At 40.4% G+C, this 25,149-nt stretch overlaps 1 protein-coding gene across 11 annotated transcripts in view; it reads left to right on the top strand.

Moving 5' to 3' along the window:
• Window positions 1-25,149, top strand: part of plekha7b (pleckstrin homology domain containing, family A member 7b) — a 442,105-nt gene that overhangs the window by 251,736 nt on the left and 165,220 nt on the right. For all 11 annotated transcript variants that reach the window (XM_048545394.2, XM_059652058.1, XM_059652059.1 and 8 more), the window contains one exon: window positions 13,253-13,336. In XM_048545394.2, coding sequence (XP_048401351.2) covers window positions 13,253-13,336 — 84 coding nt within the window. The remainder of the gene's footprint in view (window positions 1-13,252; window positions 13,337-25,149) is intronic.

The raw sequence follows: 25,149 nt of genomic DNA, 5'->3' as shown, positions 1-25,149 counted from the left end.
TGAAACGTCTGAAAGCTAACCTTCCAGCTCAGCGAGCAAACTCACATCCAGAACCTTAACCTGAGCTAGAAATCTTCTCAACTTGCTAGACCGACCTATGGAATATATGGGTTCTGGCAATTATGGGATGCTTAACATTTGTCCTGTCTCATGATAAGTTTAAGTAAGACAGATTCATCTTGTGATCTTATTTTTCAAAATACTAAATGTTTGTTATATTGTGGTTTCTTACAACATTCTGGTATGCTGGCCTCCAATAGCCTTGCTGACTATCTGTTCCAACCATTCTTCCTTTTCCATGCCCTTCGTATTCATGAACCTGCTTCTTGTCTTCTGTGCTGAAAAATAGTTTCTAACTCCTGGTAGATTCATGGCTATTTTCTCTTGTTTGTGGCTAAAGAACACCAAATAATCAAAGCATGTTAGAGTGATAGGCAATTTGAAACATTTTGGGTTTATTCAATAAGAATGCCTGTTCTCATTAGAGTGTCAGTCTCCTTTCCTAGTAAATGTTTCTCTGAACTAAAGTATGGTTTCTCTTCCTTTTCAAAATAATGGTCACCATTTGACACTTCAAAATGAAAATTATCTCACCTTTCAAGAGCACTGTGCCTAAGATTTTCCTCTTATTTTATGTTGCATCCCACAGCCATGCAATCTCTTGTGCATCTCTGCATCTTATTCATGTCTGTGAATCTCTCCACTACTTGTATCGTGACCTCTCTCTCTGAGTTTTCTATTGCTGTGTTGTCGAACTGCATATCCAGCATCCAGCCGCTGTTTACTCTATGTAACATTTGGGGAGATTGAAATCATCACCTTTGGTTTCACCACAAATTCTCTCCCCTTGTCACAGTTCCAGTCATTTCTGGAACGTCTGGATGACGCTGGTATCTATGTCGGGCTCTTAGTCATTGACTACAGCTTCACCTTCAACACTATAATTACAACCAAATTAATCTCCAAACTGAGACCTTGATCTCTGCTCTGTCCTCTGCACTGGATCCTTGACTTCCTGACCCACAGACAGCAATCAGTGAGAATAGGCAACAACACCTCTACGATAATCCTCAATACCGGCACGCTGCAGGCTGCGTATTTAGTCCCTTACTCCCTATACAATCATAACTGTGTGGCCAAATTCTGTCCTAACTTCATCTACAAGTTTGCTGATACCACCGTTGTAGGGCAGATATCAAACAATGACCAGATAGAATACAGTAAAGAGATCAGGTGAGTGCTCGATGACTAGTATAAGGATAACAATGTCTTTCTCAACGTAAGCAGGATGAAGGAGATGGCCATTGACTTCAGGAAGCAAGATGGAGGGCACAGCCCAGTCCGCTTCAATGGTGCTGAGGTGGAGGGGCTTGAAAGTGTCAAGTTCTGTGGAGTGATGATCACCAACAATCCCCCCTGGCCTGTGCCTGTTGGCATTACGGTCAAGAAAGTACTTCTTCAGGAGGCTGAAGCACACTCATAAAGGGCCTTACCAATTTTTATAGGTGCACCATAGAAAGGATTCTATTCAGATACATTACAGCTTGGTATGGTAACTGCTTTGCCCAGGACCATAAGAAACTACAGAGAGTTGTGAACACAGCCCAGTCCATCACATAACCCAATCTTCCATTCATTGACTCCATCTATACTACTCGCTGTCTTGGAAAGACAGCCAACGTAATCAAAAACCGCTGCATCCCCCGTTATAATCTCTTCCAACCACTTTGGTCAGGCAGAAGAAACCAAAATGTAAATGCAAGTACTATCAGGTTCAAGAATAGCTTCTTCCCTGCTGCTGTTAGACTTCTGAATGGACCTCTTAAAGTTAAAATTTAAATATTTATCTTGCTCTTTGTGCACTTCCTCTGTAGTCGTAACATTGTATTCTTCTCCCTGTTCTATTATCCTAACGTACTTTGTATGGTACCTGCCTGTACTGCAGGCAAGACAAAACTTTTCACTACATCTAGGTGAAAAGATAGAGTGAATCAAATAAAAATATCCATTTCATTGCCATCATTTTCTTCCAACTTGAAATCAACCTCACTTGCAAGTACCTCATCTCTTGCCCCTTTTATGTCTTGTGTTTAAAATTTTCATTCATGTGTTTAAATAGGTTGTTTCTTCTAGCCTCCAGCAATAGTGGAGCAAAAGTTAGGATGTGGCATCAGCAAAACCTAGAATGTTTATGGCACAGAGAAAGTTCACTTTTGTGTGGTACCGTGGCTTAGTGGTTAGCACTTGCTTCACAGCTTCAGGAACCCAGATTCAGTTCCACCCTCAGGTGATTATTTGTGGAGTTTACACATGCACCCTATGTTTGCACGGATTTCCCCCAGGTTCTCTGGTATACTCCCACGGTCTAAAGCTTTGCAGGTTAGGTGGATTGGTAACACTGAACTGTCCAGAGATGTGCAGGCTAAAGGGATTAGCCATGGGGAAGGCAGAGTTACAGGGAAAGCATGGAGGGTTGGGTCTGGGTGGGCTGCTCTTCAAAGGGTCAACGTAGATTCAATGTGCCAAATAGCCTGCTCCCAATCTGCAGGGATTCTGAGTGTGTATTATTCTAATCTCCTACCCGAACCATCTGGGCATTTGGTACTGTGATAGCACAACTCTCTTGTCTCCTACATCACACCTCCCTTTGCCTCATTGTGCCTGTGCCCTTAGTCATCAGGGCTGATCCTCTGGAATTTTCTGCCTAACTCTCTTCATCTTTCAGATCCTATTTCAAATTGCTGTCTTGAACCCAAATTTGTTTTTTTTTTCTATTATTCTTTCCTTGGGACTTGGTATTCATGTTTTTGATTATGTATCTGTGAATCTATATTAGGGGCACTATATTAATGGGAGTGCTCAGTTCATGCTGCTTGACTCCAGTTTTTGCCCAAATGAGGGCAGGTACTCAATTCATCCAAGTTGCAGCTGAATGCAGCTCTTATTTGAATTCTTGGGACAGGTAGATGCTGTCAAGTCAGAGTTTTCTTTTTAAAGTGTAAATAAGTACTGTATTTGGCATTGTTAATTTATCTTTTCTCAAAATTAATATGTGGCTTTCCAACAATGCTTTCCTTCACAAATATTGGACAGAACCACAATAAAGTCAACCGAGATTGTTGACCCATGACAGTTGTTACGTTTAAAGATTTTTGATGCCTAATAATCTTTTAAGTAGATTTCTTATTGACTATTTGAAATTGATGAACCTTCCCTTTTAGTTCGTTCTTGACATGGTCAAAATCTGAATGACTTAAAAGAGTCATTTTGATCCTCGTGTAACTTTTTCTGCTTTGGTGAAAGTTTTCCTGGAATGTCTAAATGCTTCTCAAAACTATGATTTTATAACAGTGTTAGCTGGTGATTTGACTTTGAGGTGTCTCCAAACAGAATTGAGTTGCATTGTCCATTGATCTCTACATACGTGTACTGCTGAGCTTGCTGGATCATGATTAGATAGGAGAACCCAGGTTAATTTTCCTTCCCTGTTCCAAGGTGAGTGAGGTCAGACGTGGTTTTGATCTTGATGGAGCTTTAATTAAATGTGCTATATTTGGAACTTGTATTACTTTATCTAACTCATTGTTTCTGCTTAACCTTGTCCTGAAGTTCTCTTGCTATAATTAGCATATGTCTGCACAGACTCCAAGCAGGCTCCAGTACCCCTCACTTGTTAGAGCCAAGGAACTGACAGTGGTAGGCTGATTGCCTAAAGGGCAAAATAGCCAAAGCGCGTATATGCATTGTACGCACAGGGGTTAACAAAGCAGCAGCAATTTTTTGTGATTTTTTTTCTGATTAGGAGGCCAGTATTTGAACTCTGTCTCAATTGTACCGTCTGTGAGAAAAATTCAGCTGGTGGTTAAAACTGACAGTTTTCAAATTAATAAATCTGGTGAGCCACTGGGAAAGTGTAGACCTTTGTCAAAACTAGCATTCATGTTTTTTTAAATAGTATTGTGGTCCATCTCTATAGTGGAAAATTACCAATTCTCTCAGGAAAATATTAAGCATTGGCACTGATTTATTTCTTGCTGTTTGAAATTAGTTAGTTATAATCATATAATTCAACAGTGAAAAGTGCTACCGATTGAAATCTGAACTGAGAATGGGGAATGTTGGAAGCATCAGATAGATAACATTGCGTGGCCAAGCATTTTCTGTTTGCAATGTGTTGCATATTTATTGAATGATTTCTCACACACCTCAATATTATTTGTCATATGTCTGCCGTCTTGATTTATTTTCTATGTCAATGATATGCAGTGATTGTACATTTTTACATGCAATAAAATGCTTATGGTTCTGAACTTAAAAATGGGAATGTAACAGAGCTATCAACACTGTAACATGACTATTGATTTGCTTTGCTGGCTGCTGTATTTTTAAGTAAAAGGGTGTAAAATAGCCTCGATGGACAGTTGGTAATCAGATAGTAAGTGAACAACTTATCTCTTTATTCCTGCGAAACACATAGCAGGACCAATACTGTCCTCTTACACATTTAAAAATAATCCAGGCTAAGGCAATTTGATTTTCATGCTCATCCTTTGCTGCAGTGCAGATTTTTGATCTTTACCAGTGCAGCTCCTGCTTAATTTCTGGTGTAGAATTAATCATAGAATCCCTACAGTGCAGCATCAAGCCATTTGGCCCGCTGAGTCAGCATTGACCCTTGGGAGAGCATCCCAGCCAGACCCAGCTCCCTAACCTGTCTCTGTGATCCTGCATTTCCCTGTGGCTATCCTGCACATCCTTGACAGCATGGGTAATTTAGCATGGCCAATCCACCTACCTTTGGGAGGAAACCCACACAGCTGTGGGCAGAATGTTCAAACTCCACACAGACAGTCAACCGAGGCTGCAACTTGAACCCAGGTCCCTGGTGCTGTGAGGCAGCAGTGCTAACCACTAAGCCACCACGCCACCCAAATGTCATTGTGAAGTAAGATGCTGCAAATCACCATGGTTAGCGCTGAAATGGTTTGACAGAAGAACAGTCTAGTCAGAGATGTATATGCATTAATTGATTCAAGCTTTAAAACATATTGTGTGTATTTTTCTGCGACTGATTCTAAACATGTTTTGCAATAGTTGTATCCTGACAGTGATTTAACGCTTGTAGAAAACAATAAATAATTCAGGACTGTGTGTGTGTTTGTGTGTGTGTTTAACGATTGCTTTGAAAACAGAATATTAATGTAATGCTTGGTGGGAAACTGAAGCAATTTGTCTGAAAAGTACTTAGATATAAGTCTAGGGGGGAAAAAAAATCATTTTCTCCCCTTCATTGTGCCCCATGTGCCATTTTTTAAAATTGTGTTTTGCAGCTTTCTTCCACTCTACATTTTAAAGGCTTTGCTTTAAAGTAGTTCCATTACCTTAAGAGCAACTGAACATCTGAGCCAAGTGACCAGGATATTCAGTTGTGGGTCAATTACATTGGTCCTGATCCTGTACTTGCCTGGCATCAATGCATTTGCAATTTGTAGAAGGAATTGTCCAAAATCAAGAGCAGAATCCTGTCTGAAGGATTTGCCCCAACCTATCCCAGAAGTATTATTTCTGCATATAAATTTTGAAACTTGCGTTCCTATCAGGGGAAAATCAGATGGAACTGATTGCCAAGGAAATTGTGATTCTTAATTTGGGAATGATTTTGAAAATAAAGTTGAGACTATTAGTTAAATTCATGCTGAAGGCATGTGTCATGAAAAGCTTCCTATTTGCACAGCAAGAAGTGTTGAATGGAGACTGGAGGATCACTGGCTGTTCTTTCTTTCAGTCTCAACACAAAATTCATCAGGTTCTTTGGATGAAACGGGCTAAGAATATTCATTGCGAATAATCCAGGAAACTAGAAATAGGGTGAATACAGTTAACTTCATGAAAAACAATTATTCAATGGGAAGTCAATTGATTTGATTTAAGTGTTTCAAATCTATCAGATGAAGAGTGGAGCCAAAAACAATAGGAACATAAAAATGCAATTTGATGAAAAATAGGAGAATTGGGGTAATAGATGGATGAATTTGGGTCAAATAGTGTTTTATTCTTGTCATTTGTTGCACCCTTTTCAATACATGAAAGACAAATTAAATAAACAATGTAAGTTTTAAGATGTAACTCGATCCATTCCTAGAGTTGGAAAATTTAGGTAATATTGAGATTAAAAAAGGACAGTTCTGCTGGGCTTTGTGGATTATACATTGGTTTGATTTATTTCCTTAAAGCTCTGTCAGAGACAGAACATTGTCGATGCCAGTATTTAATCCAAACTGACACTTGTAGCGCCACAGAAGTGTAATCTTTTGCATGAAATGTTAAACAATAATTATTACTTTAGGTGAATCCAAAGGATCCTGTTGTATTTTGAGATGACCAGGGAATTTTCCTCGCAAGCTGGCTGGTATAGCAACTCGCAATCAATGCCACTTAAAAATTAATCAAACACTTGTTTATCTTGTTTTGCTGTCTGATGGACTTGTGTTCAAAAATGTTTGCTTACATAAAAATAGTGCTGTATCAAAACCCATTCACTGACTGCATTAGGATATACCAAGGATTGATGAAGCGGTTAGTAATTGCAGGTTTTGATAGCTGTTTAACAATTTTCTGTTCTTAAATGTTTTTCAATTTCGACTCAGTGAGGCAGTGGTTGAACTACTGGCGTATTTTTATATTTTCTTTGCAGCTGCTCCACTCCTGGTCAAACTGCATTAATTTAAGCAGAAAGCAGCTCACCCACATACATAGGACATGATAGTATGAAAATCGATCATTGGTCCTTTGCTATCATTGTAGTGGTGTCTGTAATCTGCAGTGCGTAATCCCAAATTTTGTTGGTTCCAACTTGGCCACAGTCTTTTAGGCAAATACTAGACAGCTGTTTGTTCACTATACAATTCTGTGCCTGTTCTTTTGCAGGATATTTTATCTCTTCCACTAGAATAACTTGAGGAAAAATAGATAGCAGTTTTTGCTTTTCTTTTGCACCATTTGTTAATGCCTTCGTATAAGCAGGGAAATTCCATTCAAAGAGCCAGAAATGAAAGTAGTCTTGAGTAGTAAGTCTCTGCAGTTTCAACTGATGTGTTTTGCAATTTGTTTCACTGCTATTGAAGGAAAAGTGCTTGACTTCTGGTTTGTACCTGCTCAAGCACCTAAGTTTCAAATATAAGAGATAATGGGAACTGCAGATGCTGGAGATTCCAAGATAATAAAATGTGAGGCTGGATGAACACAGCAGGCCAAGCAGCATCTCAGGAGCATAAAAGCTGACGTTTCGGGCCTAGACCCTTCATCAGAGAGGGGGATGGCGGGAGGGAACTGGAATAAATAGGGAGAGAGGGGGAGGCGGACCGAAGATGGAGAGTAGAGAAGATAGGTGGAGAAGGTGTGGGTGGGGAGGTAGGGAGGGGATAGGTCAGTCCAGGGAAGACTGACAGGTCAAGGAGGTGGGATGATGTTAGTGGGTAGCTGGGGGTGCGGCTTGGGGTGGGAGGAAGGGATGGGTGAGAGGAAGAACCGGTTAGGGAGGCAGAGACAGGTTGGACTGGTTTTGGGATGCAGTGGGTTGGGGGGAAGAGCTGGGCTGGTTGTGTGGTGTGGTGGGGGGAGGGGACGAACTGGGCTGGTTTAGGGATGCAGTAGGGGAAGGGGAGATTTTGAAACTGGTGAAGTCCACATTGATACCATATGGCTGCAGGGTTCCCAGGCGGAATATGAGTTGCTGTTCCTGCAACCTTCGGGTGGCATCATTGTGGCAGTGCAGGAGGCCCATGATGGACATGTCATCTAGAGAATGGGAGGGGGAGTGGAAATGGTTTGCGACTGGGAGGTGCAGTTGTTTGTTGCGAACTGAGCGGAGGTGTTCTGCAAAGTGGTCTCCAAGCCTCCGCTTGGTTTCCCCAATGTAGAGGAAGCCGCACCGGGTACAATATACCACATTGGCAGATGTGCAGGTGAACCTCTGCTGAATGTGGAATGTCATCCTGGGGCCTGCGATAGGGGTGAGGGAGGAGGTGTGGGGACAAGTGTAGCATTTCCTGCAGTTGCAGGGGAAGGTGCCGGGTGTGGTGGGGTTGGAGGGCAGTGTGGAGCGAACAAGGGAGTCACAGAGAGTGTGGTCTCTCCGGAAAGCAGACAGGGGAGGGGATGGAAAAATGTCTTGGGTGGTCGGGTCGGATTGTAAATGGCGGAAGTGTCGGAGGATGATGCGTTGTATCCGGAGGTTGGTAGGGTGGTGTGTGAGAACGAGGAGGACAGAGTTCGAGCCTTGATGTTCTACCTTGGGGATGGATGTGTTATTAGATTGTGCTATTATTTCAATGCAAGAAAAAAAAACAAAATGATGAATCTCTGTGATCATTAAATATGTTCATCCAGGCTACCATTTATTATAACTGGCAAAATCTTCACTGCAGTCATCTTGTAAAGTTTGGTTCCTGGGCTGCCAGTATAAAATAACACGACTCATCAACATGGGGAGATAAATTGCCACCAATCCCTTTTTTATCAGTATTGGTCTATGCTGTCGATAACGTGGGGAAGGAAACCACACACAGTCTTTGACAGAAGGTGGCACAGGCTTGATAAACAGTAAATACACAGTACTTGTATCTGATATGCATGATTGTCATGTGAAACACCAGGATGAATACAAGAAATACAGATCACTGTTAGCTGTGTTGACCCAGCGCACTGAAAGAACGCAAACTGAGCATGCACTGTTATAGCACACTGCACACACAGTTTCTGGGAGAGTGAACCAATCGATTCTGTGGGGTGAAATTTATGTCCATAATTTAGTCAGCCTGTTCAGATACTGTTTTGTACGACAGCATCCATCTCTGCATTTGTGTTTTGAGTATCCTGGAGTTGGTGCCTCCATAATCTGCCGAGGAAATCATTGTGTACATACTTATCATTCAAAGAACTACTTTTGTTTAAATTTGTAATACAGTATAGATATTTATGATCTGTTTTTAAAAGCTAATTAAGTTGATATGCATCAAGATTCTGATTTTTAACCGTTCAGTACTAACATTGGTAAAATGTTCCCCATTTCTTGTGTTCCTGTCACGTGATAGTTTTTGTTGCTTTGCCTTTGTAGTCAGTATGGATGACAAAGTGCAGTTGTTGCCTTATGAGTCATGGTATTTCCTAAGATTAGTTGTTACATCATGCTGTTCTAAATGAGATGAAAACTATATGTGCAAGTTGTGTGCCCACAACTGCCAACTTATTCCCAATGCAACCTCGACAGCCTCCCAGAGCAGGTGCCACAAGAAGACCTCGTTGATCTGTTTCTTAATTCCACTTATTTTTCTTATCAACCTGAGATGTTATTACACACCTCTGGAGCAAGTGGGACTGGAACCCATGCCTCCTGGTGCAGGGGTAGGCTCACTACTTCTGTGCCACCAAAATGCCCTATTGACCGCTTTTTCATATTGTCTGCAAATTTCCCAGTCGTGCCATCCATAAGACCATAAGATCAGACCGTAAGAAACAGGAGTGGAAGTAAGGCCATTCGGCCCATCGGGTCCACTCCGCCATTCCAAACATGGCTGATGGGCATTTCAACTCCACTTTCCTGCACTCTCCCCATAGCCCTTTGATCCCTTGTGAGATCAAGATTTGTTGATCTCTACCTTGAACGTATCCAACGCCCCGGCCTCCACTGCACTCCGTGGCAATGAATTCCACAAGCCCACCACTCTCTGGCTGAAGAAATGTCGTCTCATTTCCGTTTTCAATTTACCGCCACTAATTCTAAGGCTGTGCTCACGGGTCCTGGTCTCCCCACCTAATGGAAACAACTTCACAGCGTCCACCCTTTCTAAGCCATACATTATCTTGTTAGTGTCTATTAGATCTCCCCTCAACCTTCTAAACTCTAATGAGTACAGTCGCAGGATCCTTAGCCGTTCATCATACGTTAAACCGACCATTCCAGGGATCATCCATGTGAATCTCTGCTGGACATGCTCCAGTGCCACTATGTCCTTCCTGAGGGTGGGGCCCAAAATTGGACACAGTATTCTAAATGGGGCCTAACTAGAGCTTTTTCAAGCCTCAGAAGCGCATCGCTGCTTTTATATTCCAACCCTCTTGAGATAAACGACAACATTGCATTCGCTTTCTTAATCACGGACTCTCCCTGCAAGTTAACTTTTAGAGAATCCTGCACCAACGCTCCCAGATCCCTTTGTACTTCTGCTTTACGAATTTTCTCACTGTTTAGAAAATAGTCCATGCCTGTATTCTTTTTCCCAAAGTGCAAAACCTCACATTTGCTCACGTTGAATTTCATCAGCCATTTCCTGGACCGCTCTCCGAAACTGTCTAAATCTTTCTGAAGCTTCCCCACCTCCTCAGTACTACCTGCCTGTCCACCTATCTTCGTATACTATTCCTTATTTAAGTTTATCACAAACAGCAAGTGACCACTGGACAATGCTTTCTATTCACAAAATTGTCCATGCACTTTGTTTCTTGTCACAGAGCCAATTTTGGAACCAACTCAAAACATTTCCCTGTAACCTGTAGCTTTTTCTGAAAAGGCTGTCATTGTGAACCTTGTGACATTCCCTAGTAAAATCCATGTAAACAGCATCCATTGCACTACCTTCTTCATTCCTGGTTGTTAGTTCCTCAAAATATTCAATTAAGACCGGACCTTCTGTTGACACGACCATGCTGATTATTCCTTATCGAATCAAGACTTTCCAAAAAACAGTTAGCACTATCTCTCTATTGATTCGCATGATTTGCTCACCACAGCAAATAGGTCAACAGGTGTCTGACCCACTCCTCATATCCAATTCAACTAATTAGGCAACGTTTACAACCATCCAGTCCTTCCGTACCTTACCTTTTTGTTGAGCGATGATGATTAGAAAATGATCCTCAGCACCTGCTGTTTCCTTCCTGACTTCATCTACAGCCAAAGATATGTGCCGCCTTAATTCATGTGGTAGTGCAAACGTGTCAGGGATTGGGTACATCACCTGCCCAATTAATTGAATGCCATTCCTGCGCCCTATCTTAGCACTTCCAAGAACAGAAGATTACATCCGATCTGTGTGCTGAAGCATATTGAACTATGCAAGGTGGTTCAATGAGCATTTGCACAATGTAACTGCTGTTTTAAATGAAATTCTGAAATATATCTTTACTGTAACAATATTTTGTCACAACTTTTTAATCAGCAGGTTGCCAGGACGCTATAACTCAGCAAGTTCCAGCTCATGCTCTAATGGAACTTCAGAAATTGTGCAATTGGCCATAATGTATACCATGTTGATTTGAATTGTTAATCAGTATAACTTGTCTATAGTAATATGGTTTGGATATTTTTGGGGATAAAAATAACTATGTGCTTTTCTTATAATTGCCTGCTTTTAATGTGTCTCTACCACTTGCTTTTGCAACTGATTTAGGATGCTTTGCGCAAATGACAAAACTGTAAATGACCATATACCATTGTCGTTTATACCTCTTACTAAAGCTGCTTATCTATTAGGATCTTTTAGAAGCGTCTGCAAAAATTGGATCACAGAATTAAGTTAATGGTGTGCTATCTTAAAATTATGTTTATTGTTGGTAATGATCTTATTTTGCGTGTAATCAATGAATTTATACTTGAATCTGTGTGCTTTAATGTGCTTCTGGAGTGTAGCTCTTAATTCATTACTTCAAATTGCTGTCAGCAGCAGTGACATGATGTGTAATCATCATATTTACACAGTTCATAATTCTTTCACTAAATGTCATCCAAGCTGGAATTAGAATCTGAATGTCTTATTGCTTCTTTGCAAGTTGAATGAGTGTTATACGAAACAGTCTGAGGCAAACTAATTTGTTTTGAAAATGCTGATTAACCACACATTTTCAGATGGAAGATTTTCTGAAACTTGTCGAGTTTGGTCTAGAAGTCAGCAGTATTTAAAAATGTATTGAATTAAAATAATGTATGATGCTCTGCTTTTATATGTGGATAGTTTCATTGTTAATGGTAAAATACTGATACGTTCAAAAATTTTTAGAATTGGAATTGTAGGTTGATCTGCCATTTTACTTGTGCGCTTCATTTCCACTCACATTGGAGACTTGTCTTGCATCAACAAATCTCACGTCAGATCAACATACTCCCTCATGTTTCAGGTGGATATTTCTCAGCCTTCCAGACCCAAAATGAAATTGTTGAACTCTGCTTTTTAACTACTGCATTCCGTTTTCTCGATTGACGTCCCCTTTTTCACCGATAGGCAATTTACTAGATCCATTACCATTTATTTTTCCCCTGTACCATCACTCCATTTGTCATTTCTTCCTCCCATCCAATGGGAAGGAAGCTTCTGTACCCTGTGTTTGTTTGAGATTGATGGTGTGGGACAGTTAACATGAGGACCGCTGGGACAGGGAATGAAAAAATATCAACTAGGTTCCAACTCTGGTTAATTTATAACTGCTGGGTGGTGTGATTGGCAAGCAAACATATTTCATTTTCATTTGATGCACAACCTTCTGGAGTGAAAAGAGGAAATGTTAATAAAAGAAAAAGTTTGTACGTTTTGGATTTAGCATAAGCAAAAAGTTTTTCTGGTTTAGTTCCCAGAGAATTTACAACAACCTTGACTTTATCCAAAAAAAAAGTGTACCTGCTAAATAAACAGCAAAAGTGCCAAAGGGAAGAGGAAGTTAACAATGAATCATTAATTGTCAGATCTGCCAATTACTTTGGATCAGTGTTCTCTGAACCCTGGGAGATGTCTTTCTTTTTTTAGTCCATTTGTTCACATCTATACAACACTGTTAAAAAGCCTGGATCTTAAGAAATTTGTGGCCGAATTTCTAGAAATGTGGGTATTTATGAAATAGTAATGAAGTGTTAAATGAAGAATTTTCAGTGTTGCTCTTTGCTTTAAAAAGTATTGAAGTAATTGATATTTTCAAATCATAGAAGGTTTGGCACAATTTTCGTTACAGTAAGTGTTGTAACCAGCATTACACAATGATCCAACTGTTGGCACTAATGCACTGCCACAGGCTGTTGGCAGATGCCTCACACGTGTTGGAAATGTAGGAAAATGTTGAAATTAAAAGCATCTTTGTAAAATATTAAATCACTCTCTTATTCCCTTATGTTCAGCAGATCTAATCTGTAATAGAATTGCATGGTGGGGAAAATGCATCTTTATATAATGATGAATTGTCGCTAATTAAACTCTGTGATTTATTGCAGTCATAATCAACGGACTTCATCATTCAGGCACCCAGTGACTGGGCAAATTTCACCAGAAAACGCTGAGTACATCCTGAAAGAACAGTAAGTATTCTGCTGTATTAGTTTGTGCTAGAACTGCAACTCTGGAATTTTGTTGTGATGCTACATGAATTAGAGAGAGTCAGTTGTAATAATTAAAAAATGATTGTTGTTTGTTTTTTAATTGGTTCAAATTAAATATGATCAGCTCTCAAGCCTGTGTATTTGACATGTCTCCCAGTTATGTTTGTTCTTTGTTTTTTTTTTAGCAATATCCTTTTGGTTTGAGTGGTTTGTGAACTTAAAAGATTGTCCAGCTGATGGACAGTACCCAATAGTTGATCGTAGTGTCCCAAAGCGTTCTCAATTAATCCTTTATTTATGAGGATGGTTCCTTCATAATTCCTGATAGATCTTCAATTTGGTGATCCCAGCTAAGGCAGTAGGAAGAAGCTGCAACTGATCTCATTCCACCTGCCTAAGAGTGGGGAGAAAACTGCACTCGTAACTATTGAAGATTTTTGAAATCACTGGGTGAGGATAGAATTGAACTAGCCAAATTTCATGAAAGAGGTGGTCATTTTGAAGGGAGAAAGGGTGGAGTGGTCACTTGTGGATAGAAGAAAATTCAAGGGAAGAAGCTTTGTTGCAATTTCATCTTGGCATGTGGGTGACACATTGGCTCAACAGGCAGCAGTGCTACCCCATAGTACCAGGGACTCCGGTTTTATTCCACCCTTGGGCAACTGTCTGTGCGGAGTTTGCCTGTTCCTCCCACGTCCACATGGGTTTCCTCAAAGTGCTCCAGTTTCCTCCCACAGTCCAAACATGTGCGGGTTAGGTGGATTGGCGATTGTTAAATTGCCCATTGTGACTAGGGTATGCAGAAAAGTTGGTTTAGCCAGGGTAAATGTGGGGCTAGTTTAGTGGGCTAAATCTGGATGGGAAGCTCTTCAGAGGGTTGTTACAGCTTCAACTCGCCAAATGGTCTCTTTGTACACTGTTGGGATTCATGTTGCACAGAATGGACTTTGTTCATCTGTTCAATGATGTTCATGTGAAGACTTCATTGGAGGCAACAGCAGTCATGGGCAAATCACAGTTGCCATTCATTCAGATATAGTAGGAACTGCCGATGCTGGAAAATCTGAGATAACGAGGTATAGAGCTGGACCAACACAGCAGACCAAGCAGCATCAGAGGAGCATGAAAGCTGACGTTTCGCGTCTGGACCCTTCAGAAAAAAAATCAAGGGTCCAGACCTGAAACGTCAGCTTTCATGCTCCTCTGATGCTGCTTGGTCTGCTGTGTTGATCCTGCTCTATACCTCGTTATCTGCCATTCATTATACTTGCAGCTTCCCACAGACTTTGTGAACTACTAGGTGGCAATGAGATGCTCTCCATCTGGAAAGGCGGATAGCCAATGTAATCTTTGAAGGGAGTGATGTTCTGGTCAATCTGCTTGTCTCAGCCAGCACAGAGGATGATTAAATGTATATTAATGCTGTTTGTTATTTCCTGCACACAGTTTGGATGCTTTGTTTACTAATTTGGTGTTAACAGTTTTGTTTGAAATGTGATCTGCTGATGAAATGCTTTGGAATATCCTGGAGGACGTTGAAACCACTGGGTGAGGATAGAATTGAACTAGCCAAATTTCATGAAAGAGGTGGTCATTTTGAAGGGAGAAAGGGTGGAGTGGTCACTTGTGGATAGAAGAAAATTCAAGGGAAGAAGCTTTGTTGTGATTTCCAGTCCACAATGACTGATCTGGGACTTTCTGAATAAGGAAAGTGATACTGTCTGTTCAACTGATTAAATGGAAAAATCCATAATCAGAGCAAAGCCAGAGCAAAAAAGCATGTACCAAATATTTAATTGAATCTAAACACAAAATGTGGTTGGATTTGAGGGAGAATTATGCAAGAGAAAAAAGCAAGTAAAATAAAAATTAAAATATTTTAAATCTCTGATAATTATGATCTAACAGAATGAGACTACACACTTGTATAAGTTTTTTTTTGCCTCGAGAAATTTGTTTGGTAGTATTTAAGATTTACTGGGCTGCTAAAAATGCATTTCCCTTGAATGGTCATGTTAGTAAATTTTTTGTGTTTAATAGGTAAGCAGTACAGCTTCATTGCCTTTCATGTGTTAGTGCCAATTTATTTGTAAGTTACTGACTGATGAAGCCTGAAGAAAAGCAGGGCAGTTTGGGCAAAAATTACACCCAGGGAGATGGTGACATGGTGACATGATGGATATGTCATCGGATGTGTAAAGCCTAAGAATGCGCAGGTTAACAATGTGTGGAGCTGGATGAACACGGCAGGCCAAGCAGCATTTTGGGAGCACAAAAGCTCATGTTTCGGGTGAAGAGTCTAGGCCCGAAACATCAGCTTTTGTGCTGCTCTGCTGCTTGGCCTGCTGTGTCCATCCAGCTCCACACTTTGTTATCTCGGATTCTCCAGCATCTGCAGTTCCCACTATCTCTAATGCGCAGATTAATGCTTTTTTGCCACAAGTTCAAATACTACCATGGAAGTGGAACTTAAATAGCAATAAATTGGTTGCCGATGACTTATCAATGTTGGCATTGCCTGTGATCCCTATGTCCCAGGAAAGAGTTTAAAAGTACAAATGTTTCAACTTGTTGCTCAGTTTGAAACCACATGATTGGTGCATGTTGATATTACTGTCAGTGCAAAGTTCAGCCCTTTATGATACAGTGATTTTCTGTACCCCCTCCCTGACATTTTTGTTCTGGGACTTTTAATTATCCAATTAATTCATGAAACGAAAGAAATAACTTGTACTTAGATCAGTTCTTTCAGTTCTTTCATGTCCTCAGGGTACTCCAAAGTGCTTCATCAGTAGATCACATTTCAAACAAAACTGTTAACATCAAATTAGTAAACACAGCATCGAAGCTGTGCGCAGGAAATAACAAACAACACTAATATACATTTAATCATCCTCTGTGCTGGCTGAGACAAGCAGATTGACCAGGACATCACTCCCTTCAAAGATTACATTGGCTATCCACCTTTCCAGATGGAGATCATCTCAGTTAAATGTCTAATCTAAAAGAGACACCTTTGATAGTACTGCTGCCTTTCAGTAATGCACTCAATTGTTAGTCTAGATTATATATTGACATCTGACGCAGCGTTTGGACATGTAACCTGTAAACTTAGGAACATTGGAATTGGATCAGGGACAGGTTCACTTATCTACTCTAGCTTGGTATGTCCTTTCGCAAGATTGTGGCTGATCTGTAATCTAAATTACCTGCCTTTGACCCATATTCCTTCACCCTTTATTTTAATAAACAATATTCAGTCTCCTTTTTCATATTAATGATCTAATGTGAAAGACCACTTCTGGAAGAGAGTTTCAAACTTCTACCATTTGTTTGTAGTGGCATTTCCCAACTTTGCACATGAAAGTTTTGTTAGGACTGTTGACCTTTATTGTTGATAGTAGGAACTGCAGGTGCTGGAGAATCTGAGATAACAAGGTGTAGAGCTGGATGAACATGAACACAGCAGGCCAAGCAGCATCAAAGGAGCAGGAAGGCTGATGTTTCGGTAGGTCCAAAACATCAGCCTTCCTGCTCCTTTGATGCTGCTTGGCCTGCTGTGTTCATGTTCATCCAGCTCTACAGCTTGTTATCTCAGATTCTCCAGCATCTGCAGTTCCTACTCTCTCAACATCTATTGTAAGCCTTGATTCCATTTTCTGAACACACTACTTCAGTTGTGGGATAATTTTGACCTTGTAGGATTGCAAGACTTTTCCATTTATCCTTGAGATCATTTTCGGTATCTCTCTGTGACATTTTAATGATGTGTCTCGAAAAATCTTTTTGACTTCATACCAGTTTGGAAGATATCCTGATTTATTCTATTTTTCCACCTGACATCTGTATATGATCTAAAGTGGAGGAACTTATTTTTACATGTACTGAAACTCATGCTATTATTTTGTTTGCACACTCAACTCCGATTTTCGACCTTCACCTACACTATTGAAAATGCCACACGCCTTTTTGTTCTCATTAAGCTGATTTGTATGTGATTCCTTATCCCATCATCTGAGTTAATGAAGATGGTGAATAGCTGAGAGCTTGCTTTTGTAACGAAGGTCCTGTCAAAACTGGTTGTTGGAGCAGATGATATTGAAGCCAAGTTAGTTAATAATTTTAATTACTTGAATAAAACTGCACATAGCAGATGAAGACAGAGAAGTAATACAAAATCAAGATGGAGGGAGGAATTGTTGTCGTGACGGAAATTATTTGCATTGATTAACAATCTTCGTGAAGTATATGACTGGGTGGAGTACTAATTCATGGCAATTAATATTTACATCATCCTAATGATAGAAGCACGTGGATGATTGCTATTGATACAAGTCTATTCTGTAGGCCTAGTATTGCTGTTGTTCGGTTAGCAGAGACCTTTTGTAAAATATATTTGGCACAGCTACATTTTGGCTTTTGTCGAACCATAGTATTGTATTTTATTTTGTTTCTCCCTTGGATCTTGCTTTCCTGCTCTGGTGCTGACACTTGCTGGAGCAGTGAATGTCCAATTGTACCTTGTCAATTGCACGTTCCTCTTGCATGTGAGTGTAGAAAATGAATATTGGCAATGTCTAGTGCTCTCGCTTTGCTGAACCTATTTCCTGCCTGATGTCTATATGCAGACTTGCAACCTCAAGCTTTAAACATTACCAGCATTGTAAAAAGTGGGGTCTAGGCCTGAAACGTCAGCTTTTGTGCTCCTGAGATGCTGCTTGACCTGCTGTGTTCATCCAGCTCCACACTTTGTTATCTTGTAAAAAGTACTGTTTGTTTTCAGAGAGTGATATTGAAGCCAGTGAAAATATTTCTACCAGCATCTAAGATGTACTAAGATCAGGGCTGAAGCTGAAGCTGGAACATTACAAGAATTAGTTTTTCCAATATTTTTGATCTGGATTTGTTACATGATATTATATGATAAAGCGGAGGCTCCACTGATGTCACCTAGCATGGTGACGAAGTGTCTGAACAAAACAAGCCAGCTCGGTGAGCAACTTAACAACCCCACGGCCAAGCAAGGTTTGGAGGGATATGGGCCAAAAGCAGGAGAATGGGATTAGCTCGGTTTAGGAAATGTGTTCGGCATAGATGAATTAGACCGAAGGGTCTGTTTCTGTAGTTTGATTCCATGACACACTCACTGGCAAATGAGAATCCAGTAGGCCGATTCAATAAGGATGGAATTGATGTGAGCAGCAGCTCAGTTTTATTAATTGTCACATAGATCTTTCTGTATAATTGACTTAGAAGCGTGCCTTTCAGCCAAGTGTTTTCTGATTGTAAACTGAAATGTATAATGATCCTTGCAACTGAGTGTTATGGCTTGAATATGAAAAGTACTTGCATGAGATCATACAGCAAATGAGTCATTGATTCATATTTTTCAAAAACATAGAAAGATGTAGTGCATGAATGTATACTTTTATATCAGAGGCAAATTGGTGCTGGCTTATTAAGAACATGCAAGAACCGTACAGGATAGCAGTAACACAGTTGTCAGCTGGAAAAAAAATAGATAATCTGTTGAAATCCTGTCTCAACTGAACTCTCCCTAAAAAATAACAATTGTATGAGCCACTGGGATTTTAAAACTATTAATAGATGTCACGCATCTTTTATTGTTAACAACATGGAGTGCACTGCATTGTTGGTTTGCTTTTAAATACAATTCTGGAAATGTAAAAGGCAAAAGACAATGCAGGTTATTTGATTTTAGTTAGGCCTATCTAATCTATGGTCATTGCATTCATCTTGTGACAACAGTTAGGTTTCAGGACCGCTGTTGAGCACTCGCTGCAGCTGTTAGTACCAGTAATAGAGCCCCAGAGAATCAACCATGTGCCCTGTTGTATCCCATACATTCGGTTGCTATGGCAGCAGCAGATGAAAAATATAAGCATCTGCCTTGCTGTGGTTGAAACTTCCACAACTGGATGAGGAGAATAATAGAATAATTATTGATGTTGTTTCAGTGCCCAGAAGGATTGTTCAACACGGCAAGTGTAATTTAGTTAAGGAACTACTGCATGTTATATTGAGATATTTCTCTATTTTATCAGCAAAAAGATAGTTTCATTTAAGTGCCTTTATCATATGTTAGATATCTGTGTTACCTTCTGTGTGCTGCACTGTCAATTTCACAGATTCTTTTTATTTAATGTTAGCAGATATTTGTGTAAATGTAAATTGTTTATGATTCTCTTTATTTTTAAAGTGAGAGACTGAAGGAACATTTACCATTCAAATCACATGAATGAACTGCTTCATGTGCATGTAATTGAGATTCTATTCTTCTGAGATTAGTAAGCTGACGATTGAATGCTTATTTCTCATCTGTAGATGTGCTGATTTGTGATGGACAATTCTGTTGAACTGTTGGAACCTTTGCAGTGATGTTAAACGTACAATGGTGTTTAGTAGGGCATTTCAGCATCTTGGTGTCCAAGACAGAATTGCAACAAGACTTGTTGCTCAGAGTTTGAGGTGATGGTGTCCCCATTGTTGTTCATTCTTGGGTCGTAGTGGGGGTGCTATGTAATGTCTAGGGGTTATGGTATAAGGTAGGAAGACTGCTTTTGCCTGTGGGATGCATCACTCCCCTAATTCTGTTTCACTTCTATTCATCTCGGGAAGCTGAATTGTTAATAGTGGTGCTGCACATAGAAACATAGGAGCAGGAGGGAACCATTCAGCCCTTCAACCTTGTTCTACCGTTCTTCACAATCACGGCTGATCGTCCAACTCAATAGCCTAATCCTGCCTTCTCCCCATGACCTTTTGATCCCTTTCACCCAAAAGCTGTATCTTATCACCTCTTGAATACATGCAATGTTTTGGCATCAACTACTTTCAGTGATTATGAATTCTACAGGCTCACCACACTTTGGGTGAAGAAATGTCTCCTCATCTCCGTCCTACATAGTCTACCCCCAAATCCTCGGACTGTGACCCCTGGATCTAGACACACACCCCCTTCGGGAACATCCTCCCTGCATCTACGCTGTCCAGACCTGTTAGAATTTTATAAAGCGGGTTCGATTCTAGCATTGGGTGGGTGTATGTTTGTCTGTGTGGACTTTGTGAGCTTTCCCCATGTTGACATGGGTTTCTGTTGGTTGGTCCAGTTTCCTCCCAGAGTCTAAAGATGCTCACGATATGTGATTAGCCATGGGAAATGTGAAGTTCCATGGAGAAGGGCTGGATTTGAGAGAGATGATCTTCGACCATCACTGTAAACTAGATGGGCTGAATAGCTTATTTCCATGCTGTAGGAATTCTTTGATTCTATGATTTATCCAGAGTCAGGGTGAATTTTAGTTATACCCGTGATTTGTGGATGGCTGTGATGGTTTGACAAGTCCAGAGAATAACCAGCATTTGTACATCTGGTCTTTTGTTAATGTGGGCGATTTTTGTTAAATTATCAATTAACATGGAAGCCATGAAGTATTGGGATTAAGCAGTATAGTCAAGTTGATGCTGCAATCAAATCAGTGAATATCTTCTGAATACTGGAATGGGCTTGAAGGCCCAATGGGCTACACTTGTTCCTAATTAATTTGTGTCTATGCATGCATCTGGTCAATTGTTCCATCTGTTTCACCAAGGCTTTCTGGTTTCAGATTCAGCTATCTCTTCATGTAATGTGGAGTAACTGGAATTGGGTGAAAATTGGCATCAGTGATGGTCAATACTTTGGAATGGATCCCAGGGAGCTGTCCACTGAAATGTTGTGCTGAAGCCTGAAGATGTTTGCAAAATAGTTCGCCAGCCTTCCCACTTTTAGACTCGCTTGCTAAACTCACTATTTATGAATAAGAAGCTTAATGAAACCACTTCTTGTTAGTTGCTTGGTTGTCCACCTCTATTTCCAATTTGATGACTGTGCTTTCAAGATTTTCTCTGGACTCTGGACCCTGTCTGCATACTCCTGCTTTGAGTTTATCCTGCTGATAGCTTCACAAGGTTTGGGAAAAATCTTCAGTATTGCTTGATTGGTGCCATTTGGGTTTTGAGGCAATACTAGCAAGCAGCATACACTAATTCTACAGCTGTATGTAGTCCATTGAAGCTGAGCTCCATGCATTCACGTTTTCATTCAATCCATTGCCCTTTTTCCCTGAAGATGCTGAATATCGTTGGAATGCAATTCAACTATCTTAATTATCTCAATCATACCTTTGACCCAATAGGTTCTCTCTTACATTTGAATCCAGGTGGTGAATGTCTGGCTGTTTCTTGGCACAGCTGAAGGCACTTAGTTGATGTTAGTAAAGTAACCATTTCCTATGAGGAATCAGAGGGCAGCGGTTAAGATTGGGGACTGTTACTGATTGCTGTTGCGTGTTGTTTCTTAGAAGCAAATTTGCCACAAAATTCTTGGAGATTGCAGGAGGATGAGCAAGTTCTATGTCTTGCCCTTTGTCACCCCAGCTCAGTTTTTCTAACCAACACCCCAACTCTTGATTATCAAAATCAAATACAGTCCCAAATATTGCATAGATGTAAAATGTTGTTTGGCCATGTGTTTCTTGCTACTGTAAAGACTCTCCCTTACAGTTTTTCACAGGCTTAAATTTCAAACAGTTCCTACTTTGCTTAGTCTCATCCCTTAAAAGGAAGTTGCAATGGGAGTCTTGGTTTAATTCTGAGTGAATTACCAGAGGGCAGTGATTAAATGTTTGAGATGTGCTTCTGTTTGGATGCACAGACAAACAGTGACCATTATCTTTTTATTAGTTGATAAGAGAGCCACAGAATTAGTGAGTGTCACTTGAATTCATGTCTTATGCATCGGTAGGAATTTTAATCATAAATTGAAAACCAAGAGAACTGATGCTGCAAATCAAGAACAGAAACAAAGTTATTGGAAAAGCTTAGCAGGTCTGGCAGCTTCTCTGAAGGAGAAAACAGAGTTAACGTTTCTGGTCTGGTGACCCTTCCTTGGAACTTTTCCATCAGTTCTGAGGAAGGGTCACCAGACTTGAAATGTTAACTCTGTTTTCTCCTTCACAGACGCTGCCAGACCTGCTGAGCTTTCCCAGCAACTTTATTTTTGTTATTCGTAAATTGCCTCATTAACAATCTTAAAGCAGTTGCAGCAAACCTGTTTGAACATGCTGTGACTCATGTCCAGGGTAGGTCCGCCTTCTTCCTGAATCTTCTGGCCCAGATGTAGAGTCATAACCACTGCACCATAAGAAGGCGGCACGGTGGCTCAGTGGTTAGCACTGTTGCCTCCCAGCACCAGGGACCTGGGTTCGATTCCAGCCTTGGGCAACTGCCTCCCTGTGCCTATGAGGGTTTCCTTTTCTGAAGAAGGGCCTAGGCTCCAAGCGTCAGCTTTCCTGCTCCCCTCATGCTGCTTGGCTTACCGTGTTCATCCAGCTCTACCCCTTGTTATCTCTTTCTTCCAAGTACTCTGATTTCCTCCCACAGTCCAAAAATATACAGACCTAGGTGGATTAGCCATGCTAAATTGTCCACAGTGCCCAGGGATGGTTAGGTTAGGTGGGTTAGACATTGGAAATTAGGTGAATGGGTCTGGGTGGGAGGCTGTTCGGAGGGGCAGTGTGAACTTGTTGGGCCAAATGGCCTGTTTTCACACTGTAGGAATTCTTTGAAGTTAATGATTCCTTGAATAGATGACAAAAATAAGCATTTCCCCTTTAACAGCCAACTAATTCTGCATCCCTTCCCCCCCCACCCCACCGCCAAAAAAACACAACCAAACTGCCATAGAGATGACTGCAGTTAACGGTAATTAACAGCTAACTGCCAGGTTTTGTTTAGTTTTTAAGACACACAGGTTGAATCCAATTGTTTTGGGTATTGTCCTGAGAAATGAACCTGCAAAGGTTTTCCTCTGTTTTGCAGTGAGATTGAGTAGTTTGGGCTTAACTTCATTTGAGGATAGAACAATAAAAAGATCTTATTGAAATTTAAGATTCTGAGCAGAGTTGACAGGATAGACCTTTTTGGAGATATTTCTCTTTTGTGGCAGAATTGAGAGTTCTGGACAAAGCTTAAAAAATTTGATATTTTAAAACAATGATTGTTCTCATGATGGGACATAATTCCAAATTACCTACTGACTCGTCAAATGTTTAATTAGAATGTACTTTCTAAAAGGAGGACAGCACCCAAAATTGACTCTCATGTAGATTCCACATAGTGTAATTAAGTCTGCATTATCCTGAGTCTTTAAGGAGACCAACAATGTCAAGTGATGGCTATTGAGAAAGATGCAAAAAGACTTCAAGGACAAAGCGGAACTGCAAGCTGAATTATCTCGTGTGTTATCTCAGATTGTCAACATGTTGGGAGAAGACTGTACAATTTGAGCAAAGACTAGTTCATGCTTTCCCTTTCAAGAACACACAGGAGCAGAGATTAAAAGCAGTTTCAAGCCTGGTCTGTATATCATATTGGACGAAAGAATGTGTAGTCGGGGTTTCAGCTGAGGCAATCCTAATCATCTCTGCACTGCAGGTAAAATAAAGCAAGGCTCATTGTCTTGTTTGAAAGCTACAAAGTAAGCACAACTGCAGGCGAAATGAAACCGAACATTGGCCTTTTCAGCTGACCTGCAAAACCTGGTCTCTATCCATCTTCTGCCCGCCTCTCCCCCTCTCCCTATTTATTTCAGAACCCCCTTCCCCTACCCCATTTCTATCCCCAAAATGTCAGCTTTCCTGCTCCAATGGTGCTGCTTGGCCTGCTGTGTTCATCCAGCTCTCTACCTTGTTATCTCAATCGACTGCTCACCTACCAGTTTCACTGCTCCGGGTATCATGTCAGTAAAATAGCCACAGCTTCCACTGTATACTCTTTGTGGAATTCTGAAACTGATCTGAATAACGTTTTGTAACTTTCATCATTTCTTGACTCCCTTTTCACTTCTGATGTATACGTGTATTGCATTACTATTTCTTTCATTCAACAGCAAACCAACAGACACTTTTTTGTGAACTCCCAGAAAGGTGAGTTCTGGCTCCCTTTTTGCCACAAATCCATTTGGTCTGAAATAAAAGATATCCACAAGGGAAGGGATCCTTTCTAAATTAGCCTTGTTGTGGACCAATTGATGGGACCGGAATAAAAAAAAATGCAACTAGTTCACTCAGAAGTTTGACAATTTGGTTTATCCTGCTTGGAATTGTAACTAAATGGGGATCTCCATCCATGAATGGCCAACAAGATGAGGGGAATTGTTTTCTGGGAGAGTCATTCATCTCTGGGATTCTCTACTCAAGAAGGCAGGGAAGGCTTGAATGATTGTGTTAATATATTTGCAGCTGAGCTAGATTGATTCTAATTTATAAGAGCAACCATGGCCATGAGCAGCTTAGAAAGTCAAGGTCAAAATCGATCACTACAGATGCGATCTTATGAACGATAGATCATGCTCAATAGGCTGAGTGCCCTATTCTTATTGCTATTTCTAATGATTTTGACTCGTTCTTTTTATTTCCTGCTCATTTTCTTTTCTTCAGTGTTTAATGGTAATAATCTACAAGCCAAGATTTAAACAATGAAGGTGAATGGAGGTTCTGAACTTGTAGCTTGAGTTTTTGTCAGGATTGTAAAGTGTTCATGCCTAATTTTGGAGGCAGTGGAGTGTGTAATTGAATATGTTAAACATGGTCAATGGGAAGTTTGGATCACATGAGCAGCATGACTTTTGCCAGTTCTCTCTTTTATGTTCTCATGTGCGTAGATGCTCATTGGAAGATTGAGTGAATCATACGCTTGTAGTTCTTTCACACAAACAACTTGGTTACTTT

Source organism: Stegostoma tigrinum, chromosome 17 (assembly GCF_030684315.1).
Source record: "Stegostoma tigrinum isolate sSteTig4 chromosome 17, sSteTig4.hap1, whole genome shotgun sequence".
NCBI lineage: Eukaryota > Metazoa > Chordata > Chondrichthyes > Orectolobiformes > Stegostomatidae > Stegostoma > Stegostoma tigrinum.
This window is presented reverse-complemented; position numbering and strand designations above follow the sequence as displayed.